This window comes from Branchiostoma belcheri, unplaced genomic scaffold (genome assembly GCF_001625305.1).
Source record: "Branchiostoma belcheri isolate BF01 breed outbred unplaced genomic scaffold, Haploidv18h27 scaffold51, whole genome shotgun sequence".
Classification (NCBI taxonomy): domain Eukaryota; kingdom Metazoa; phylum Chordata; class Leptocardii; order Amphioxiformes; family Branchiostomatidae; genus Branchiostoma; species Branchiostoma belcheri.
Genome location: NW_017804143.1, coordinates 51,117 through 71,227, shown reverse-complemented (window position 1 = coordinate 71,227; position 20,111 = coordinate 51,117). Strand labels below are relative to the sequence as shown.

Sequence of the window (20,111 nt, the reverse complement as noted above, 5' to 3'; positions counted from 1 at the left end):
GTAAATTTCTTCTTTAATTGTGCAAATGACCTCTGCATTAACATGATATATGCATCGTGATGTATGTTAAATTTTGATTAACTTACAGATGTCTCATCATTCACCATTACGAAACCATAGAATTTTCGCATTAATTATGCAAATTAGGTCATCATTTGCATAATTAGTATCTGTTGAAGCTCCGCCTGCCATAGGTTACATACATTACATGTATGTAAGTAGTATAATGTAAAACACTGTACTTATAGAATTTCCTCATTAATTATGCAAATAAAGTCCTCATTTGCATAATTTGCATTTAATTATGTACATCTCTCTCTCAGCTACCTACACACCAAAAATAATGAAAATATGTTGTTCCTGTCTGGACTTATTGGCTTTTAAACATTTCGCCAGAAAGTGCCCTGCAGTTCCAGAACAAGCCGCTAGGGGGCCCAAACTCATAAGACTTCTTCCCAAGCACGAGAGCTAACTTCCATCAAAATTTCATGACCCTAGCATGTCCAGATCGCGAGATATCGTAAAACACTGTAATTATAGAATTTCCTCATTAATTATGCAAATAAAGTCCTCATTTGCATAATTTGCATTTAATTATGTACATCTCTCTCTCAGCTACCTACACACCAAAAATAATGAAAATATGTTGTTCCTGTCTGGACTTATTGGCTTTTAAACATTTCGCCAGAAAGTGCCCTGCAGTTCCAGAACAAGCCGCTAGGGGGCCCAAACTCATAAGACTTCTTCCCAAGCACGAGAGCTACCTTCCATCAAAATTTCATGACCCCAGCATGTCCAGATCGCGAGATATCAAAACCGGAAGTTGCGCTGCAGTACCAAGGGAAGCCACTAGGGGGACCAAAATCTCATCATTTCCAGTTTTCGTCACACCCTACCAACACACCAAGTATGAAATCAATCCATCCAGGCGTTCTTGAGTTATCTTGTTGACCAACAGAAGGACGGACAGACAGATAAACACAACTGAAAATATAACCTCCATGACACATTTCATGGAGGTAATTAAGCAGTATCCAGTAAGGTCCGTCTGAAACATAAAAAACATACCTTATTCCTGGCCATCACGTCTGCCCCATGACGGATCAGAAGCTCACAAGTTCCGGTGTGGCCCCTATCAGCAGCCCTATGCAAAGGTGCGTCCTGATCCTGTACAGGGAGGAATATCAGGGTCAGTAGGGATGTGTACATCACGGACAACAGATAACACATTATATAAGAAACAGTATGAGGTTACGTACACGTACATTTATTCTCAGCAATATGAGCTTTGTGTGTTGATAGTGGTCAATGTATACAACTTTTTGAATTAACCTTGTCGCATAAATCATGTAATATATCAGATAACGATATACATTGTATGATATACATTTGTCTAACTAAGTTGTTCCTATGGACATTGTATCACAAATCGATCCCAGAATGTGCCAGCAAACTTCTCATTGGTTTTCCTTTCTCTCATAGCTATGGAAATAACTATGTGTACATGAGAATATAGCACTGTAAAGTTCCATATCCAAGTAACCAGAAACCAGTAAGGTCCGACTGAAGCATAAAAACCATGCCTTATTCCTGGCCGTCACGTCTGCCCCATGACGAATCAGAAGCTCACAAGTCCCGGTGTGGCCCTTTTCAGCAGCCACATGCAAAGGTGTGTACTGGGTCTGTACAGGGAGGAAGGTCAGGGTCAGTAGGGATGGATTCTTCACGGACAACAGTTATCACATTATGTACGAAACAGTATGTGGTGACGTACACGTACATTTCTCCTCAGCAATATGAGGTTTGTGTATTAATAGTGGTCAATTTATACAAAGGTTTGTGCAATTATCCTTGCCGCATAAATCATGTAATATATCAGATAACGATATATGATATACATTTGTCTAAGTTGTTCCTATGGAGATTGTATCACAAATCGATCCCAGAATATAATGTACAAGCAAACTTCATATCGGTTTTCCTTTCTCTTATAACTATGGAAATAACTATGTGTACATGTAGTTATTAACTTACTAGTAATATAGTACTCTATAGTTCCATATCCGTAACCAGTAATCAGTAAGGCCCGACTGAAGCATAAAAACCATGCCTTATTCCTGGCCGTCACGTCTGCCCCATGACGAATCAGAAGCTCACAAGTCCCGGTGTGTCCCCGAGCAGCAGCCCTATGCAAAGGTGTGTTCTGTAGCTGTACAGGGAGGATGGTCTGGATCAGTAGGGATGGATTCTTCACGGAATACACTTATCTATATAAGAAACAGTATGAGGTGACTTACACGTACATTTTTCCTCACTGCGATATGAGGTTTGTCGCCTAAATCATATATTCATATAATCATATAACGCAATATGATATGCATTTTTCTAATTAAATTGTTCCAATGGAGCTTGTATCTACTGAATTCCGGGAGAACTGGTGTGAGACGTGTTTAGGATTGTTTTTAACGTATTAAACTTTATAAAAATCGATCTCAGCTCTTTAAGAATGAGCAAGCAAACGTCATCTTGTTTTTCATCTCTCTCATAGCTAACGTTATGGAAATAACTGTATACATGGCCAATATCATATCTAGGTAACCAGTAGGGCCCATCCGAGCATTGTGTGTATAAGAAAAAAACGTGTGTGCATAAATCGATCCCAGATCTTTGAAGGCACAAGATAACTTCATCCTGTTTTTAATTTCTCTCATGGATATGGAAGTGACATATGTATACAATAAGTCATGTAGTTAATATAGCAGTTTGAATTTCATATCCAAGTAACCAGTAAGGTCCAACTGAAACATAAAAACCATACCACACTCCTTGCCGTCACGTCTGCCCCATGACGAATCAGAAGCTCGCAAGTCCCGGTGTGGCCTTCAACGGCAGCATCATGCAAAGGTGTGTCCTGGTCCTGTACAGGGAGGAATGTCAGGGTCAGCAGGGATGGGATCAACACGGGGATAACAGAACGATATCACATGGATAAGAAACAGTGCGAGGTGAAGTTCCGTCGATCACCATCAGGTCTGGGGATCTCCAGTTACATTAGATGTAAATAAACCCATCATATCGTGACAAGTTCAAACGTCTCATTTTATTTTATTTTATTTGGTAGAGCAAATACAAGAGCGCAGCGCCACAACGAATACGTAACATGTCTGAGGGACAAACCTAAGTAGTAAGTACAGATCCAGACGTATTAACTAGATTGACGAATAGTTTCCTCAATTAAACTTAAGTCAAGGTGATGTTGTGTAATATGATATAGGATATAGCATGGTGATCCAAACTACAATCACATTACAAGGGAATACGTGTGTGATATTAAGGAATGATAGTCGACTCGAAATACCTTCGTGCGTCTCTTCCTGCTGAGCTCTAATTAGACGATAGCCTGACTAAGTCGTATTCCTAGCGGTACACCCGACTGACAGACCCCGAGAAGGGGGATTATTAGCTCTGGCAGAGAGTCAGAAGTTTGTAGCATAACTTTGAAGTTAAGTTTCAATGGTACTATAATGGATCCTTGCACAAACGTTTTGGTTTAGTTTTATTCACACAAAAATTCGGTTGCACTATTTATTTTCATAGGCTATATACGTAAATTGTTTAATCCTTTGACTAGTCGTTTTTCGGCTGTGTCCTCATACGACCTTTCAAATAGAGTCTGCTACTACAGCAAGGTGATTAACAGTTCCGAATTCGTCTATGATGATAGATTAGATATATGTTAGACAAAACCTAAATACCTGTTTCTGTTGGCGGGGTGCCATGGCATATGTTCCTATGTGTGTAAAAACAAGTCTTTTACTTTTGAACCTTTATATGACACCTACTCATAACTAATGTGCTTCTTATCTCTTTGAATTGTATATAAAACATAATCTGAATGGTTAGAGAAACACCACAAGGGAACCATGAGTCACCCTGGCAGGGTTCAGGTCAGGAGAAGTCAGAACAGATTTATTTCTACTTACGTCATCCCTCGCCTCCAGATCAGCGCCGTGTTTGATCAACAGTTCTGCTACCGCAGTCTGCCCGTGCCCGCTGGCCACATGCAGGGATGTCTTCTCATACTGGATAGATCAACAGTTGGGAAACAATAACCGGTTACAAACTCACTCCACAAGCCATGTATTCACTCAACATGACATATCTTAACAGTTGTTTTACTGAAAGAAAATATACTATGCCGGATGATATGTAGTGTTGTTAGTTCTGTCCACCTGCTAACATATACCGCTTTTGTTCTGTTATGAGGGCTAGCCCTTTATAATAGCAACTGGTTAGTTGGGCAGTCCTGGCTGCGTATTTGTTTATACAGTTTCATAAATCAAATCAAATCAAATCAGAATCATCACTCTTTTTTCATTTATTTTGGTTGACACAAACGGTTTACGATATAGTCAGGTTTCTTTTCCTTTTTAAGTTAAAAACAATGTTCCTGATTGACTATATCAGTGTGTGTTCATCATTTTTCCACTTTAAAAAAAAACTTTACATGACACCTCCTCTGACTAATGCGCTTCTTATCTCTTTGAATTTTCGGTAAAACATAATCTGAATGGTTAGAGAAACACCATAAGGGAACCATGAGTCACACTGGCAGGGTTCAGGTCAGGAGAACAGACTGAGCTATTTCTACTTACTTCGCCCCTCGCCTCCAGATCAGCGCCGTGTTTGATCAACAGTTCTGCTACCGCAGTCTGTCCGTACCTGCTGGCCACATGCAGGGATGTTCGCTCCTGGGTAGAACAACAGTTGGGAAACAATAACCGGTTACAAAGCCACTCCACAAGCCATACGCTCAGTCAACATGACATATCTTAACAGTTGTTTTTACTGAAAGAAAATATGCAGGATGATATGTAGTGTTCTTAGTTTTGTCCACATACCGCTTTTGTCCCGTTCGTTCAATTCGGAGCTAGCCCTTTTATAATAGCTATATTATATACTTTAATAAATCAAATCAAATGAGAATCATCACTCTTTTGTTATTAGTTTGCTTGACACAAACGGTTTACGATAGTTAGGTTTATTTTCCTTTTTAAGTTAGACAATGTTCTGATTGACTATATCAGTGTGTGCTCATCATTCTCTGTTGCTTGCTTCGTTTTGCAACATTTAAACAATACAGCATACAAAGGTGCTATACTCGAGCAAAATGGCTATATCAACTAGTCTGGGTGCATTCCTCCGTCGTGTAATACCGCCGGCTCCCTATTGTCGCTGGCTCGGTGGGGTTATATATCAACGGCACCACTTAATAAATATCTGATATGTAAAACAGAAATGAGTAACGGGAACGTTTGATGTACAGAAACAGAGGTGAACAACTTCGAACTAAAGTCTGTATTAACCTTGCATGAACAGTTTGCTTACCCAGTTGTTCCATTTTCTCTTAATTGACCTTGACGTCCACCCCAGCGTCCAGCCCCCTCCTCACAGTCTGTACGTCACCCCTCTCCACAGCCCTGAAGAACTTGTCAAGGTCCATCTCCTCAGTACGTACCCACTGGGGACGACATGGAGCAAATGGGGTTTTGTAGAGCCTTTTTAACTTTCTTTTTATTGACATTTTCAAAACATATTCCACAGAACAGGTTTAAAGTATTTATCTAAGGTGATACAGTTTGAGCATGACAGGTAAACATGATTTGACCACACCTTTGGACCGCCTCTTGCGGCTTGCTTGTGTATTGTACACTGTTTTTTTATTCAGCATACAGTAAACAAAATTAGGGTACAGGACAAAGTGACGACGGGCTTAAGTTACGTAACTTATGTTAGCGCCGCCACTTATATGAATAAAACTAATATTACTAAACAATGCAAAACATTAACGAAGAATACATGTGAAAGAAGAACACAGTCGAACTGATGAAGCGAGAGTCCACATTCCCCACCCAAGATGAAAAGGACAGAATTAAAAACGTTTTGTTGCTAAAATGTAATTTTGGGCGGTTGACATAATGTTACGGTTAACTCGAAAAGAATAAACGGGGAACCGTTCAAAGTTGTTTCGCTCTATCCGGAAAGGGTGTGTAAGTTAACAGAGTGTCCTAAGATCCCAGAAAGTTTGCTGAGGAGTTCTGAACGGTGGAAGTTATGTAAAGGGCAGTGTAATAGGTAATGAGTAACTGTTTCGCACACTGTTTGCCCACAGGAACAACTACTTCACCTTGAACGGGTCAACAGCAATATCACAACGTAGTTTATCACCATGGTGAGGCAGAAAACGCCATATCTTCTCACGTTTTAGTTACTAAAGTAAAGTCGACGACAATCTTGATGTCAGGACGTTTTACAACCCAATGTCAGATATGCATGTACATATATGTACCCCTTATGTAACGTTATAGGTTCTGTTATAAACCTGCAGATACAGCCTGATCGATCCGACAGCTAGCTACAGCCGTTGGTGGTATCCCTGGTGCCGCAGTGGTTAGTGTTTTCCTGCTAAGTTCAACTCGCCGAATCTGAAGACCGGGCAAACCAAGAGCCCATGGTCCAACATGGCTGCCGCCGCCACATCACGAGAAGCAATTGCAAACAGGAACGCGAGGCTCTGGGGACTTTGAACCTTTATCACCAGATGAACACGCATGTTTGTCGTCTCCGTTGTTACTAAACCGTACGGCAGGTAATTTGGCGCAAATATCAAAACGCTCAGAGCCTGTCTTTGACAAAGTAACGTAAGATTAGGGAGTTGATAACAAACTAGAAAGGCCGACATTTGCTTTGGAGCAAATACAGCAATGGCTTCACCAAATTTTACGACATGGCAGGGAAAGAATGAGAAACACAAGGGAAAACAATGCTTTACATTGATATAACTATAGTATGAAGTAACATACAACTAAGACTACAACAGTTGGATAGCTATTCCCTACATTATTGGTTAGGATTTTTAATTGCATAATGCAAACTGTTGATTTTCAAGAAAAAAAGAAGTGTTCATGCCCCGCATTCCAATAATGGAGCAGGAAAGCTTGAAATACCTACCAAAACACTTGAATACAGACATACTGTCAGTATGGAATGGATCTGAGCAGGTATTAATTAAGTTAAGCCTGTTAAATTCCAACAGCCAATCAGCAAGGAGAATAGAGGAAAGCTGCATGCCTATTGGTTGATGCCCTGCATTCCATTGTGATGACTCATGCCCAAATGTGGTAACACTGCACACTAACTCAGTAATACATTTGCTATAACACAGCCAAAAAACTCAAATAAAACCATTCTAAAAGCCTGTATCACAAAAATTTAAAAAACGCCTAGGGGTATTTGCCCACTGTACCTCCATACCAAATTTCAGGACCTTAGGCCCTAAAATGAAGAAGCTGAATCCATTTAAAAAATGGCAGGAGAAGAAGGAGAAGGAGAAGGAGAAGAAACATCAGAAAAAGCAATATGGGTTCACCACCACTTCGTGGTGTGGTGAACCCATAATAAAGGAATTTCTTACTCGTTCTGAAACTTTACGCCTAGGCGTAACGTAATGCTATACGCTTTTAACGTTACCTTTCCATACCCGGTTCTTTTAACACGTTTGGAAGGAAAGTTTGCCTGCCAAATTTCTTAATGAAATTGCCAAAAGTTTCCCTTTCTCCACGCACGTCTCTGGCACTATTAAAAAATTCTACAAGCACTGCACTGCTGATGGGTTATTGCAAAGAAAGATGTCGCTGTTTTTTTACAAAAAGTGACCATCTAAATGTACCGTTTTATTGCACTCATTTTATAGCGTGTTGCTTACATATGCATAGTCTTTTCTTTAATTTTCCTGCCATCGAATGCAATCGGAGCGCCCTCATACGTGATTCAATGCATTCCCAGACTCTTCTTACATGTCTCAGCCACAGTATTAGTGGACTCAGAAACAAGGTATGAGGCTAGGTCCGTACAGGGTCCACAGTAGAGAAAGGACTGTCAACTAGTGTCTTCAAATGATACCATATGGTGTCACATATTGTCTAGGGGTATGCAATAGCATCAACACTTAAATTCACTGCAGCCACGGGATCTTTAACTCTAGGAAATTGACGGTCCACTCTAACCTCTATCAAATAAACCATGCACACAGCGCCCCGTGCATGGGCGCCACCTTGCGGTATCATTTCGTAAGGCAATTGATAAGTCACGTGACCGCCGCCATCTTCCTCGGGAAAGAGAAAGCTCGGTGTTTTTGTGTCGTCAGGCTGGTCACAAAATTTCCCAGCACACGGTTTTCTACAGACTCTGCACCATGTTTGGCGGGCGGAAGACAACCCCTACCTTCTCTAGACACCAGAGAAGGCGCCGTGCAGGGACTCTAGGCTTCCCCGAGGGGGCCTGTGCCCGACTAAAGTACCTTCCAGAGGGACATCAAAATGTCGTGCGGCAAGTCGAACTGGCGAAGTGCACCGGGCGGGGGTTGACTAGGGCCATACAGGTATATAAAACTAGATAGAAACACTACAAAAGCTCTTACCTCGCCGCCTGATGCCTCATCGTGTTGTTTCAGTTCTATATGGGTCACTGTTTTACCCACGTATGTAAACAATCTATTGACTCCGATCACCCCAAAAATATGGTCACTATTTTTTATTATGGCGAAAAAAATACTGGGTGCTTGTGTGCTGCAGATAAAATTTTGGAGCTGTACCAGGTATTTCTGATGTCTACCTGCACGTAACCTAGATTTCTTCTCAATTTGTTCCAGTCCAGTTTGGTTTTAACCCTACCTACCATCCAATCTGATACATACATAATAATTTTGGAATAAATTTGGATTAATCGATTGTTTATTATTGTTTGTTTGTTTGTTTTTATTACAGCTGTCGGCCGCCTTTGTTGAGGCCGTCAACACCCAGCAGAAGTTGAAGGACCTTCCCCAGATAGTTCGGAAGCTTTCCCAGTTCACCATCGGTCCATGGATGGACTACCACACCATATGTAGACTTCTCAAGGTACGGACCAATCAATCTGTCACTCAATCAATCAATTGACGAATCAAAATGGTTTACTAATCAAACAAGAAACTTTGAGCCAAATGCCAAATCAAAATAATGTATTTTTGACGGAATCCAGGTACGTTTACAGTACTTACAAATACAGTACTTACCAAATACAGTATGAAGTTGGTACATTTTCCAGTTTAAAACTGACATAAGTCATCATGCATACTGTAATTCACACTTTTTGTGGTACGGTTTACGTTTGTATGTTCAGAGTTTTGCGGTCACTTCTGCACCACAAACTTATCAATATCATGACCGTGAACAAATAATTTGCCGGCTTTTTTTTTCTGCACCTGCTGCCACCTCGAGCATATAATACATGTACCGTAGTTCCGTGAACATGTCCATTTTTCTCAGACCGCAGGCTATTTCAGCTGCTGCAAACATGAAGTGAATTACAGTAGTTTGGACATTTTTCTTCTGTCTTCAAGGCAATGTTTCACTTGGGTGATCAATGCTTCACATATGGTTCACGAGAAGAAGAAAAATTGTTGTTGTTTAGGAGCTCCGTGAGCTGCTGACAGCGCATGGTTTTGAGGACAACCCTGGAGTGCGGTGGAGTAACACCACACGTGCCTTCAACACAGAGGTCTTCGACGTGTTTGACGGGAGTCAGGTACGTTTGGACGTAACTAAACTGTCAGCTTAGAATATCGCCTGCATATTCGCGATTATTCCGGTTAGTGCAGATAAATTTGGAGTTCTGCAGGTATTTCTGATTAGGCCATGTTGATATGATTATATGGATGACATTTTCTTGAAACCTCAGAACTGATGCGAGCGTGCAAATAAAAAAAAATTGCTTTCATTATGGAATCATCGTTGTCATGAAGGTTTCAAACAAATAACTTAACACACGTCTAGAATTGTATGGAGAATAAAATTACAATCATAGACTCTTCATTTCCATTTCTCCTTTTCAAACTCCTGTATTATTTTTCAGGTGGTGATAGAACTTCTGATGAAACCCATGTTGTATCCATCTGAAGACAAGTCAGCAAGAGGTACTACACTAAACAGTACATCCTTCACTGTGATGTATCTAAAATTTAGTCTGCATGACTCTTTTAAAGTTCATATGGTGTGTTTATCACTTGAATCTGCAGTCTGTCATAGATGTATATGAAAGTTTGAAACTATTAAAAGAAATTTCCATGTACATGTACTTGTGTCACTGCACAGCTGCTCCTGTGAAAAATTCTAATCCACTCTTACTCTTAGGAAAATTTTCTGTTTCTTGTCCTACATAGAGCAGGAAAAAGTCCAGCGAATGCAAAACCTGTGTCTGGAGATCTTACACCATGTTTTTGCCAATGTGAGTATCTATTTATCTTTGATGATTATAAACCTGTTTATCAAAGATTTATCTGTTTCATGTTTCAGACTGTAATTGATATCAACATGCCATCATCATATTCAAAAGTGATGTTAAAATCATTCTCTGTGGCTTCTAAGCATTCTAAGCCTTTAAAACTCTGGATTGGCCTATTTCTCATTATAACAAATGCTTATTTTTGGCGACACCTCAGGAGCAGAGCCAATAGTACCTTCCTATTCTTTTGTCCCTGGCAGGTGGGTATAATAGCCCAGGAGCGGGGAGAGCCCCTGGACCTGGTGCATTATTTATTCAGCCTGATGGCCCAGCAGAGAACCTTCCTAAACGCTGCCACGGTGCTGGAGGACATGCTGCAAGTCAAGAAGGACATGATCAGGCTGGAAAATATACGTAAGGAAGGTTACTGGCTGGGTACTGTGTCCAACCTGATAGATCACAGGCTTTAAGTGATATGTGCAACCAACCTCTGTTTAGTCACAGGCTTGTTGTTTACAGGTTACTCAGGGTTCTCCCCAGGAGAGTATCCCAGAGTAGGGTGCTGGGCAGGGGGAAGTACTAGCATTTTTTTGTACTCCAGATACAAATGGAAGCCATTTACTGCAACTTCAGGTTTTGTTCTTCTGTAAAATATAGGTGGGAAAAAATCTAGAAGCCGAGGCTACTCTTGCATGTATTTTCTACTTGGAACTTGAGGCAAGGTATTATGGAGAATATGTAGAAACTTACTGCATACAATACAAAGCAGCATACATAGTGAAATTTGCAATTGTAATGTTTGTTTGTTTGTTTACCAACAGCCAACTTTCCTGAGCTTGTAAACAAGTTCAACCAACAGCAGCTTGCAAACTTCTGCCGTGTTGTGTCCGTGGCCATGTCGGAACTGAGCGAAAGCGAAGATCAGCTGACGTTACTGTATCAAGACGAAGCAGCGAAGAGACTATCGACTGTCCCCATACCTGACTGTAACCAAGGTGAGATTTGTTCCTTCAGTAGACAAAGTCTTGTAAAATTTGTGCATGCATAGATTGTATGGTGTACAAAATGTACAATGTATATTCATCTAAGACCAGGTCAGAAAAGCTGTACCAGTATCACATGTAATCTGGGTTTCATCTTCTCCTACAGAAATTCTAGTGGCGTTACCAGACTTCATCCAAAGACTGGTGGACCTAGCTTGTAGGAAGCTTGGTAAGTACAATTTTGGCGATGATTTGATTCTGTATAAGTTGAAGTTTTCACCAGTTGGCTAAAGTTGGCTGAAGTTCAGGAGCGGTCTGACAAGATTTAGGCCATGCCTACCTTTCTATATGATTCTTTTTTATGAATCAAGTAAACTTTGAGAAAAATTTGAATGCCAACCACGCCCCTACCTACTCTTGAACACCAGCCAACCATAGCCAAAACTCTCATCCACACCTGAATGTTTTAAACATTTTGAAACATTCAGCTGGTGAGCCTGTGATAACCTTGCTCCCTCCTACTCGTAACCATGTTGGGGGGTGTTCAGCTAATGTTCAGGAGGCCAAATTCATTAATGTGTAACAGAGGTTGTACTGCACTTTCGTATCTGTAAGTATAACACATCATGATGGCTTGACCTGGTCACCTTTTATAGATGAGGAACAGGTGTCTCTACCCTCCATGATGAATGAGCTGGAGAGCTGGATGACATGGATGGACAGTTCACTGGCCTTCGACGCTCTGTTTGAGATACTGGAGAACCAAGACTTGGCATACGGTCAGTACATGTACATGTAGTGGTTCATGAGTGCATGTTAAGCTTGCCATTGTTGAACCATAAACTTTATGGCAACATGACTTCATATCCCTTTATATCCCTCCCTGGATGGAAGTATTGTTTTGGGTGGCACTAGTTTGTTGCTAGGTCTGTATGTTTGGGTTCCGAAGTGACTGGGCAGAGATTGGGTTTCACTTGCAATTGATTGACAGGGTTTTGACCCAGTGTACATGTACCCTGGGTTCAAGGATGTGGTCACGACGAATGTACAATGTATGAAACATAAACCATGGTGTAATAGCGTAATACCAAGTAACTTTCATCAAACAATCATACAAGTATTAATGAATTCTACATGTATGATGTATGTATCTACTCCCAGAAGTTTGAAATCTGTGATTACTTGTTTGTAGAGTTTTTGGACGATCCCTTCGGTCCCATCCAAGTGCCCATGGCCATGAAGGCCATGCGTGAGATCATGTACAAGGTGGAGGTTCTCTACGTGCTGTGTATCCTCATCACTGGCAAGCAGAGGAACAAGGTGGGGCTAGTAGCCATGATAGTGTCCGTGGTAACCTATGTATCCAGAGTCTGATTGGTTCACCTCACATTACCTGTGCTCTGATTGGTTGATTGAAATTACATGTAGTATCAGCAGTGTATGATGGAATCACTAAATTGGTATCCAGAGTCTGATTGGTTCACCACAAATAAGCTATGCTCTGATTGGTTGATTGAACAGTGTCAGCAATTTACAATGTAAGCAATATGATATCGGAGTTTAAAACTGGATCAAGATCACTTTTTCATTTCCTTTTCTTGTCCAAAAGCTGTGTGGTGAAACAGTTTTTTTTTTCTTCCCAAGGTGCAAGAACTGATGGCAAAGTACAAGTTGATACCCAGGCTGAATGAGCTGTATGAAGACCTCATATGGAAGTGCAACATGTACGTATCAGAACTACAGCAGAACGCACTGTGTCTGTGTGAAACCCATACTGTATTCTGCATAGCACTCCGACAGAACGACTCTTTTGGGGTCATATTCTTATGTTGAGGGATAACATCCTGTCTATAGTAGTCAAATTTTGCATCGAGAAAGATGCAGTGTTGACCAAACATGTAATTTTCATCATTTTCATTGCTATTTCGTTACATTGGACCATTTTATGAAATGTTCTACTCCTGTCTTAATTGTATCTTTTCATTCCTTAGAAGAAGACGTGTACATGGAGAGGCCTGTGAATGCAGTCCTGTAAGTACAATATTGGAAGGAAGAAATTTTTGGATATTTTTACCTCACTGGGTCACATGTTATTGTTACAATTGTATAATGTCCTTTGCAATAGTTTTGCAAAATCTGGATTTTGTCAAGGAATTGGCTTAAATTGATGTTACAACTTGCTTACAGGAGATAGCTTTGAAGATTCAGTTCCTGAGATTGTCACACAGTTTTTGTGATCACCACGGGTAAGTAAAACTTCCAGTACATGTTGTAACACTGATTTAGACTGTGTCTTACTGTCTATCACAATTACATGTAGCAGTACAACCAATGATAGGATGCCAAATAGTGGTTTGACTAATGAGAGAGAGTGGCTTGCATTTCTTATAAATACTTGCATTTTTGTTTTGTTTTTATTTTATTTTACACTCATTTGACAGAGGAGGGGAGGCTATTGGATTGGCCTACATGTATTCCTGAAAGCTAAATCTTTGTTCAATACATGGTGATATGAAAATATTGCATTGTAATATAGCACTAGAATGGGACTAAAGACTCAACTAAGATTATTTGCAGATTATTTGTGATTTATTGATATTGTATACAGCAAATAGTACACAGCAAATGCTGTCCATGTGACTTTTGAAACCATTATTGAACAAACCTTCATAGATTTGTCTATGTATTTTGTTTTCCATAGAAACAAGTATCTAATGATGTCTGAATCAGAACTCAATGAACTGGGAAGAATAAGAGGTAAACACTATATTATCAAGTTTGCACAGGTGTGTACATGTACTTAGTACTCACACTTCCAGGCCTGTACCTAAACCCATTTACCTCAAATTTGTTTTGGCTAAGATATTCTGGCACCATGTTCCCCTGTTTTGCTCTAACTTGAAGTTGTGCCAAATAAAGTAAATTTCAGTGATCCTTTGTCTTTGATAACTTGTTGTGAAATGTTTGGGGAAAAGGTGTTGAAACTTTCACATGTCTCTTCCACAGCTCAAGCAGAGTTGCCTGCAGTACCAGAAGTCAGTGATATTGACAGGTGGGTTGGTGTTCCTCACATCCAGAGTGATTGTGCCAGTCACACAAAATTAGCACAACTGTAGCAGGAAAAAATGGTGTTAAAAGTGGTGTCAAAATTTCGTATGAGTTTCTATAAGGATTGGAAATTTATGTGAAGGCCTTCTTTGTGTTACAAAAAACAATGGCAAGGTGGTCTTGTATTAGAGCTTCTAACTTACATTTGTAACCTAAAGGTTCTGGTGATTGGAAACACAACATTGTTTTTACAAGCCTAAAATGCCAGAGTGTACAAATGTATTCTTGTTCTAATGGATTTTCCATGTGACTGTTTGCAGAGAGTTGGTGTGTAAAGGTGAGAAGGGACTCTTGTCCAAGATCATCCAAACTATGAAGACTGAGAAACCAACATCACCATTCAGGTAATTTCCTGTTTTTGTCTTTTACAATCACATTTTTTAAAAGTAATATCAGCTTTTAGTTTTATGTTTGTGAAAATTAACTACATTTCCATTGTAAAGGTCTACACGTACCTCACCAATGTGAAAACAAAACAACACTGACAGTATAAAAGTTGGGATCTTACTTTATTATGTATCTGCACACCTCAAGCATCCTAAAGATCCCACAGTGACCACACTTACCAAAATGAGTAGGAGAATTTCCTGATATGAGTGGACAAAACCTTACAGTCTGGTCTTGTCCCGCTCTTACTTACTGTACAAGAGTGTGTTATGCCTAAGTCAAATTACTGGCTTTGTCAAACAAGCAAAAAACACTGTCAAGTTGGCAGAAAAATGCCACTTGCACTATTTTAACCTGTGCACCATTTATTTACTTTAGTAACTTTGAAATGTTGTTGTGCTTGTGTAGGTTCTGGCTGTGTCGGGCTGTGGAGAGTTTCCTCCGAGGTGTGACGTGTTTCGTGGACCAGATCTGGCTGCTGAGGAGGGGACTGCTCGAGGTGAGAGATGGGAGCGACAGTGGAAGTGTAAAAGATGTGAACATTGACAAATGTTACATCCAGGTTGGAACTTAAGAAATAAATGCACAGCTCCAATTTTACCTACACTAACCTGTATATGCAGCTTTTTCACACCCTTTATAGCGTACTGTGTAAAAAAAGGGACCAAAACATGTCGTCATGTCCTAATGCAGGGCAGGAAATCCCGCCTGCATATGCAGGTTGATACAGGTAAAATTGGAGCTGTGCAGGTGTTTTTTATGTCTACCTGCACTGGTCCATGTACTGAGTTAACATACAACTCTGGGTGTATGTGGATTTTCATTAGCTAGTAGCTGTTTCAAGAGTTGCCACCTGTGAAGTGTAAAAATAGCAATGGTTTCTTGTTCTTGTTTGGGTACTGCACAACACCTCTAAATTGGGGTAAAGCGTGCAGTTTCTGCAACAGTTTTTAGTATGATCCATACTTCATAAATTCGTGCAGGCAAAATCTGTCTGGTTCAGGTAAATTTTAATGTTGCCTGCACCAGTGCAGGTATGCAGAAAAAAGCATTTTCAGTCATATAGTTTTACATGGAGTACCTTGAATTCCCTTGTTTTTGCAGCATGTCCTGTCTGTGATCATCGACCCAGACTGTGACAACAAGGAGATCCTGCAGAGCAGCTTTGACCTGCTGGGGGAGCTCATGAAGTTCAACTACAACTCCTTCAAGAGGTTCAGCAGGTACATGGACACCGAGGAGAAGGTACGTCTCAAAACTATGGGAAGATTGTAAGGAACACTTGAAGGATGTGCATTGTGGAAGTGGACAGTGTAATATTGTCTTGAAAAAAATGTTGTGTTCCGGTTTTCCAACCAACCCAAGCAAAAACCTGCCAACCCTCTTTTTGATTGACCGTTGGTAAGGTGAATTTCAAACTATCAGAAATTAGAAACGTCATTTAATGTATTTTCAGAAGAAGGTTTAAAGCATTTCCAGCGGCAATTTTTTCTTCAGTAAACCGGGTGAAATATTTGTCCACGAGCAAACGGGTGGAAGGGTCCTTGATGCATTGTTAGACTTTTATTTCATTGGATCATTATAAATGTTCAGATATAAAAATTTTTTTTCTTTTCAGTAGGTGCATGAAATTGGATTTTGATGTACATGTACCAGTTCTAATTAGCATTTTCTTTATTCAAATAAATGGGGTCTATTTGAAGCCCCAGTCCCGTAAATAAAAGGTTGATGTTTACGATTTGTTGTGGTTTTTCCAGTTCCAGAGGTTCCTGAAGCAGGTGAGCTCCCACCTGGTGGACTCTAACATGTTCATCCGGTCTGTGGTCCTGAGTCAGGAGCACTTTGTCACCAAACAGACAGAGTACAGTGGTGAGTCATATGGTAGAAATGATAACAAGTACATGTACATGTATGCAAGCAAAAGACATCTCACAATTGTATGGTGCAAGTCTAGCTCTTCAATAACCCATATGGAGGTACAAATTGTGTTGCAAGCTTTTATACATGTGTGATTTGAAAGGTTGATAGGTCATAGGAAACTACATGTAAGGGTCAGTAAGCAGTATAATATTAACATTTTCAGTGCAATATCTGTAAGGAAGTAAAGGAAGAAGCTTGATTCTGTGACTCTGAGCTCAGATGTTTCACAGTTTTTGTTCATGTTTTTTTACAGAGTTTGCAACCACACAGTGCCGACTGTTGATACATGTAGGCGAGCCCAAAAACAGGACTAAGTTCTTGTGCAGCCTTATCAACATCATTCAGGTCTCTACTCTTACCCAGGTAAGTTTATATTGTCTGTGTCTGTTTGTATGTTTGTGTGTACTTAGTGGAGCGTTAGATCTGTGTTCTGTCCTCAGGAGAATGTCAGCTGCCTGTACACAGCTCTAGTAATCCTAATGTTCGCCCAGCGGTGTTGCAGCCTCCTGCTCTACATGTACCTGCAGTCCCCTTGTTAATGGCTCCCCCTGTCTGTTCTTAGGAGAATGTCAGCTGCCTGAACACAGCGTTAGTTATCCTGATGTTTGCCCGGCGGTGTGGCAGCCTCCCGCTCTACCTGCAGTCCCTACGAGAGGAAGAGATGCGAGGATACCACCCAGGCTTTCTTCTCAACAACTTCAGGTACAAACATTCTTTTGTTCAGAACCGATAGAGGACAGGGTTGCATGCCTAAATGTGAAATCAGGTAAATCAGGTACAAGTACAGGTACCAGTACAGAGGTTTAGGTACAGGTCTGGACTTTTTTTTACCTGTACCCAAACAAGTCTATAAATTAACACATGTACAACAAAAACAGAACCATGTGGACTGTTTTTTGTTGCATACAATACTCATACAGGTGGTATTTTGAGCCCTGTTTATAGTCTTTGTGAAATAGACTGGTGGCCTACAATTGTTGTACAAGTTGTTGAACATTGTATCTTAAAAGATACAATGTTCAACAACTTGTACAACAATTAAATTTAAAAAAGTAAAATTTGATAAATATACAACATCACTTTTAAACTATTCACAAATGTCTAGAATGTTCTTCCACAGTGTCAAATTCCATTCATACTGTGCTTCCATCACTCAGTACCATAGCTGCAGGCCATAGGCGAGCTGCAGGCCATAGGCACAGTCATTCTGTCCACAAAAGTTTGCTTCCATATTACAAGTGGCATTTTTTTCCTCCCTTTTGTTTACAGGAGCCTGCTAAGATTCTGGGAGTCTCACTACCTCAGGAATGACAAAGAGTGCTGTGCACTGGAAAAGGTAGTCAAGGTCTGATTGCCAGTTCCATTCCTTGTAGTAGTGCTAGATTGTACTGTAGCATTTGAAAGCAATAAAAAAAACAAGAAACCAGAGGTTTTGAATTTCTAGGAAGTAGATAGGGTTGTTACTGAATTGGAAATGATTTATTACTCATATACATGTACATGTAATTATACATGTATGGTGTAACTTGCTTCGCTTTTACACTTTGGTTTATATTTCATACCATGATTACACACTCAGTACACATTCCTGGAAGCTATAACCTATGCCATTTTGTCACGTTTCAGAGTTCGGGAATTTCGTTGGACTACTGGAGAGAAACAACTCTGACGATGAGGGGTTCGGACCGCACAAACGTGGAGTCTATCGTACATTACATCGACGAGCCTTACGTGGAAGAGCTATAGTGCAAAACACTGATGAGTTGCCCAGCAAGAAATCCTATGTGAATTCATTACTTGGGTATAGAAAAGGCCAGAGTCCTTCTTTTCACCATTGAAAACAGTTTCATCATGATTTACTTTTAGTATAATATATTTTGGAGAGGTGCATTCCTTTGACTGATATTTATCAAAGTATATTCTACCGCTGCATTATACTGTAAGTGGTGAAAATTATAAGGAAGATTTGAAGCAGCATGTGTTTTCATGGATGGATAAAAAGGCCTTTTCCCCCACCTTCAAGCACTTGCAGTACCAAGGCAAACTGTTAGCGGAGCTTCTGAACAACATGGATGGGGCCTTGGGTGAAATGTCAGTCAATGCAAATTCAGTTACAGATTTGAAAACCCATCCAAAGCTCTGATTGGTCAGAGAGAAAGGAGACACCCGTTTAGTTCACCCAACTGTGCTGCTACCTGCACATTTTGCCATGACATGTCTTTTGTATGCAATTTTTAGTGCATTTCATGAAAACATTTTCTAATACATTTTACATGTACGTTTACCACATGGATCTCTCCAGGATACAGTATTTCATATATTGCCTCAACTACATTGTGCAGTCATGTACTTTAGCATAACGAAAGGAAAAAACTGAAAGATTAAAAAGAAATACTACTTGATGTATGTACTAGGGCTAAGGAGGAAAAATGCTAAACTGTTGTTTTTTTTCTGTAATTTGTTACATCACTCTACATAAAGGCTTTAGTGGCAGGACAAAAATCAATGCTTCAAGTGTAATTCTAGGATAAAAGCAAACATGGCTGACAGTTCTGTGCATCATAATAACCCAGTGAAGTTGTTTAAAAGGGGAACTCAACTCCAGAAAAAGGGTTTTGTTTCTTCACTTTTTTCTGATTCTGAAAATGGGCAATGTGGAGTTTGGACTAGGCAGCAATTGAGTTAAACAATTTTCTTATACTGGTACTTCCATCTGCATTTATTATTCAAAAGTCTCATGAAATTGAAAAATCTTGAAAATAATGTTTGTTCATGTAGTGTTTTTGTGTGAATGGTTGTTGATCAGTTTATAGACTTAGCAATTTAATTTTGTCTTGCAAAGTGAGCCAAAAATTGGCCTGAATCTTATTATTATCAATTTTTGCAGTGGAGCCTATACTGTTCAGTTACAAAATTTGATTTTGTATTCACTAGAATGTGGTCTTTTAGAAAATACCACCTGCTTCTGGAGTTTAGTTCCCCTTAAATCAGAAAGGACACTATTACCAATGAACTAGTAACATATTGAGAAATACCCCATTGCCATTATAGTAACTTCAAGCTGCAGTACCAAGGCAAACTGTAAGGGGCGCTTCAGAACATGGGAGGGTAGGTCACGGTCGGTCAAATATCCACATACCAAATATGACAGCCCAGCTTTGTAACAAGTTACTCACGGGCTAGCTTGAGGAAGCAAAGTTTAATTTCATTTTTGTGGAATCGTAAGAAGGAAATACTATGTGTGTAAAAATTACATTCATAGTTTATGTTCTGTGATATATTAAAGTTATGGTGGAATATATAACATATGTTAACATACTTCTCTACGAGAACTTGTTCATGCACAAGATATTTGTGATAATTGTTAAGAATTGTCTAAACAGCAAAAACAGT

General features: G+C 39.9%; 2 protein-coding genes across 3 annotated transcripts in view; one reads left to right on the top strand and one right to left on the bottom strand.

Annotated features, from left to right (window-relative positions):
• The window catches only part of LOC109480419 (death-associated protein kinase 1-like), a 14,248-nt gene extending 7,635 nt beyond the window's left edge, over positions 1 to 6,613 (bottom strand). The window contains exons 1-6 of the mRNA XM_019782609.1: positions 6,503 to 6,613; positions 5,417 to 5,521; positions 4,656 to 4,751; positions 3,984 to 4,082; positions 2,819 to 2,917; positions 1,069 to 1,167 (exon numbers count right to left, since the gene is read on the bottom strand). Of these exons, the coding sequence (XP_019638168.1) occupies positions 1,069 to 1,167; positions 2,819 to 2,917; positions 3,984 to 4,082; positions 4,656 to 4,751; positions 5,417 to 5,521; positions 6,503 to 6,613 (609 nt within the window). The remainder of the gene's footprint in view (positions 1 to 1,068; positions 1,168 to 2,818; positions 2,918 to 3,983; positions 4,083 to 4,655; positions 4,752 to 5,416; positions 5,522 to 6,502) is intronic.
• A 1,538-nt stretch (positions 6,614 to 8,151) lies between these two features.
• On the top strand, positions 8,152 to 19,955 carry LOC109480480 (short transient receptor potential channel 4-associated protein-like). 2 transcript variants are annotated; one of them, XM_019782675.1, is made up of 23 exons: positions 8,152 to 8,440; positions 8,826 to 8,957; positions 9,511 to 9,624; positions 9,952 to 10,012; positions 10,259 to 10,323; positions 10,581 to 10,734; positions 11,142 to 11,315; positions 11,470 to 11,532; positions 11,960 to 12,082; positions 12,496 to 12,623; positions 12,948 to 13,027; positions 13,295 to 13,334; positions 13,491 to 13,549; positions 14,005 to 14,060; positions 14,310 to 14,355; positions 14,672 to 14,755; positions 15,207 to 15,297; positions 15,903 to 16,043; positions 16,556 to 16,667; positions 16,972 to 17,081; positions 17,281 to 17,420; positions 17,988 to 18,063; positions 18,345 to 19,955. In XM_019782675.1, exons 1-23 carry the CDS (start codon positions 8,255 to 8,257, stop codon positions 18,462 to 18,464), a joined length of 2,355 nt encoding a protein of 784 aa, XP_019638234.1. In that variant the 5' UTR covers positions 8,152 to 8,254; the 3' UTR covers positions 18,465 to 19,955. The 2 variants fall into 2 exon arrangements, with proteins under 2 accessions (XP_019638234.1, XP_019638235.1); XM_019782676.1 differs by having other exon boundaries at positions 8,255 to 8,440; positions 17,988 to 18,054.
• Positions 19,956 to 20,111: the final 156 nt, after the last annotated feature.

Excerpts from the sequence above, each read along its gene's own strand:
- LOC109480480 (XM_019782675.1), top strand. The coding sequence starts at position 8,255 with ATGTTTGGCGGGCGGAAGACAACCCCTACCTTCTCTAGACACCAGAGA. Across the intron at positions 12,083-12,495 it reads GAACCAAGACTTGGCATACG|AGTTTTTGGACGATCCCTTC; the intron begins GTCAGTACATGT and ends ACTTGTTTGTAG. Across the intron at positions 14,061-14,309 it reads TGAACTGGGAAGAATAAGAG|CTCAAGCAGAGTTGCCTGCA; the intron begins GTAAACACTATA and ends TCTCTTCCACAG.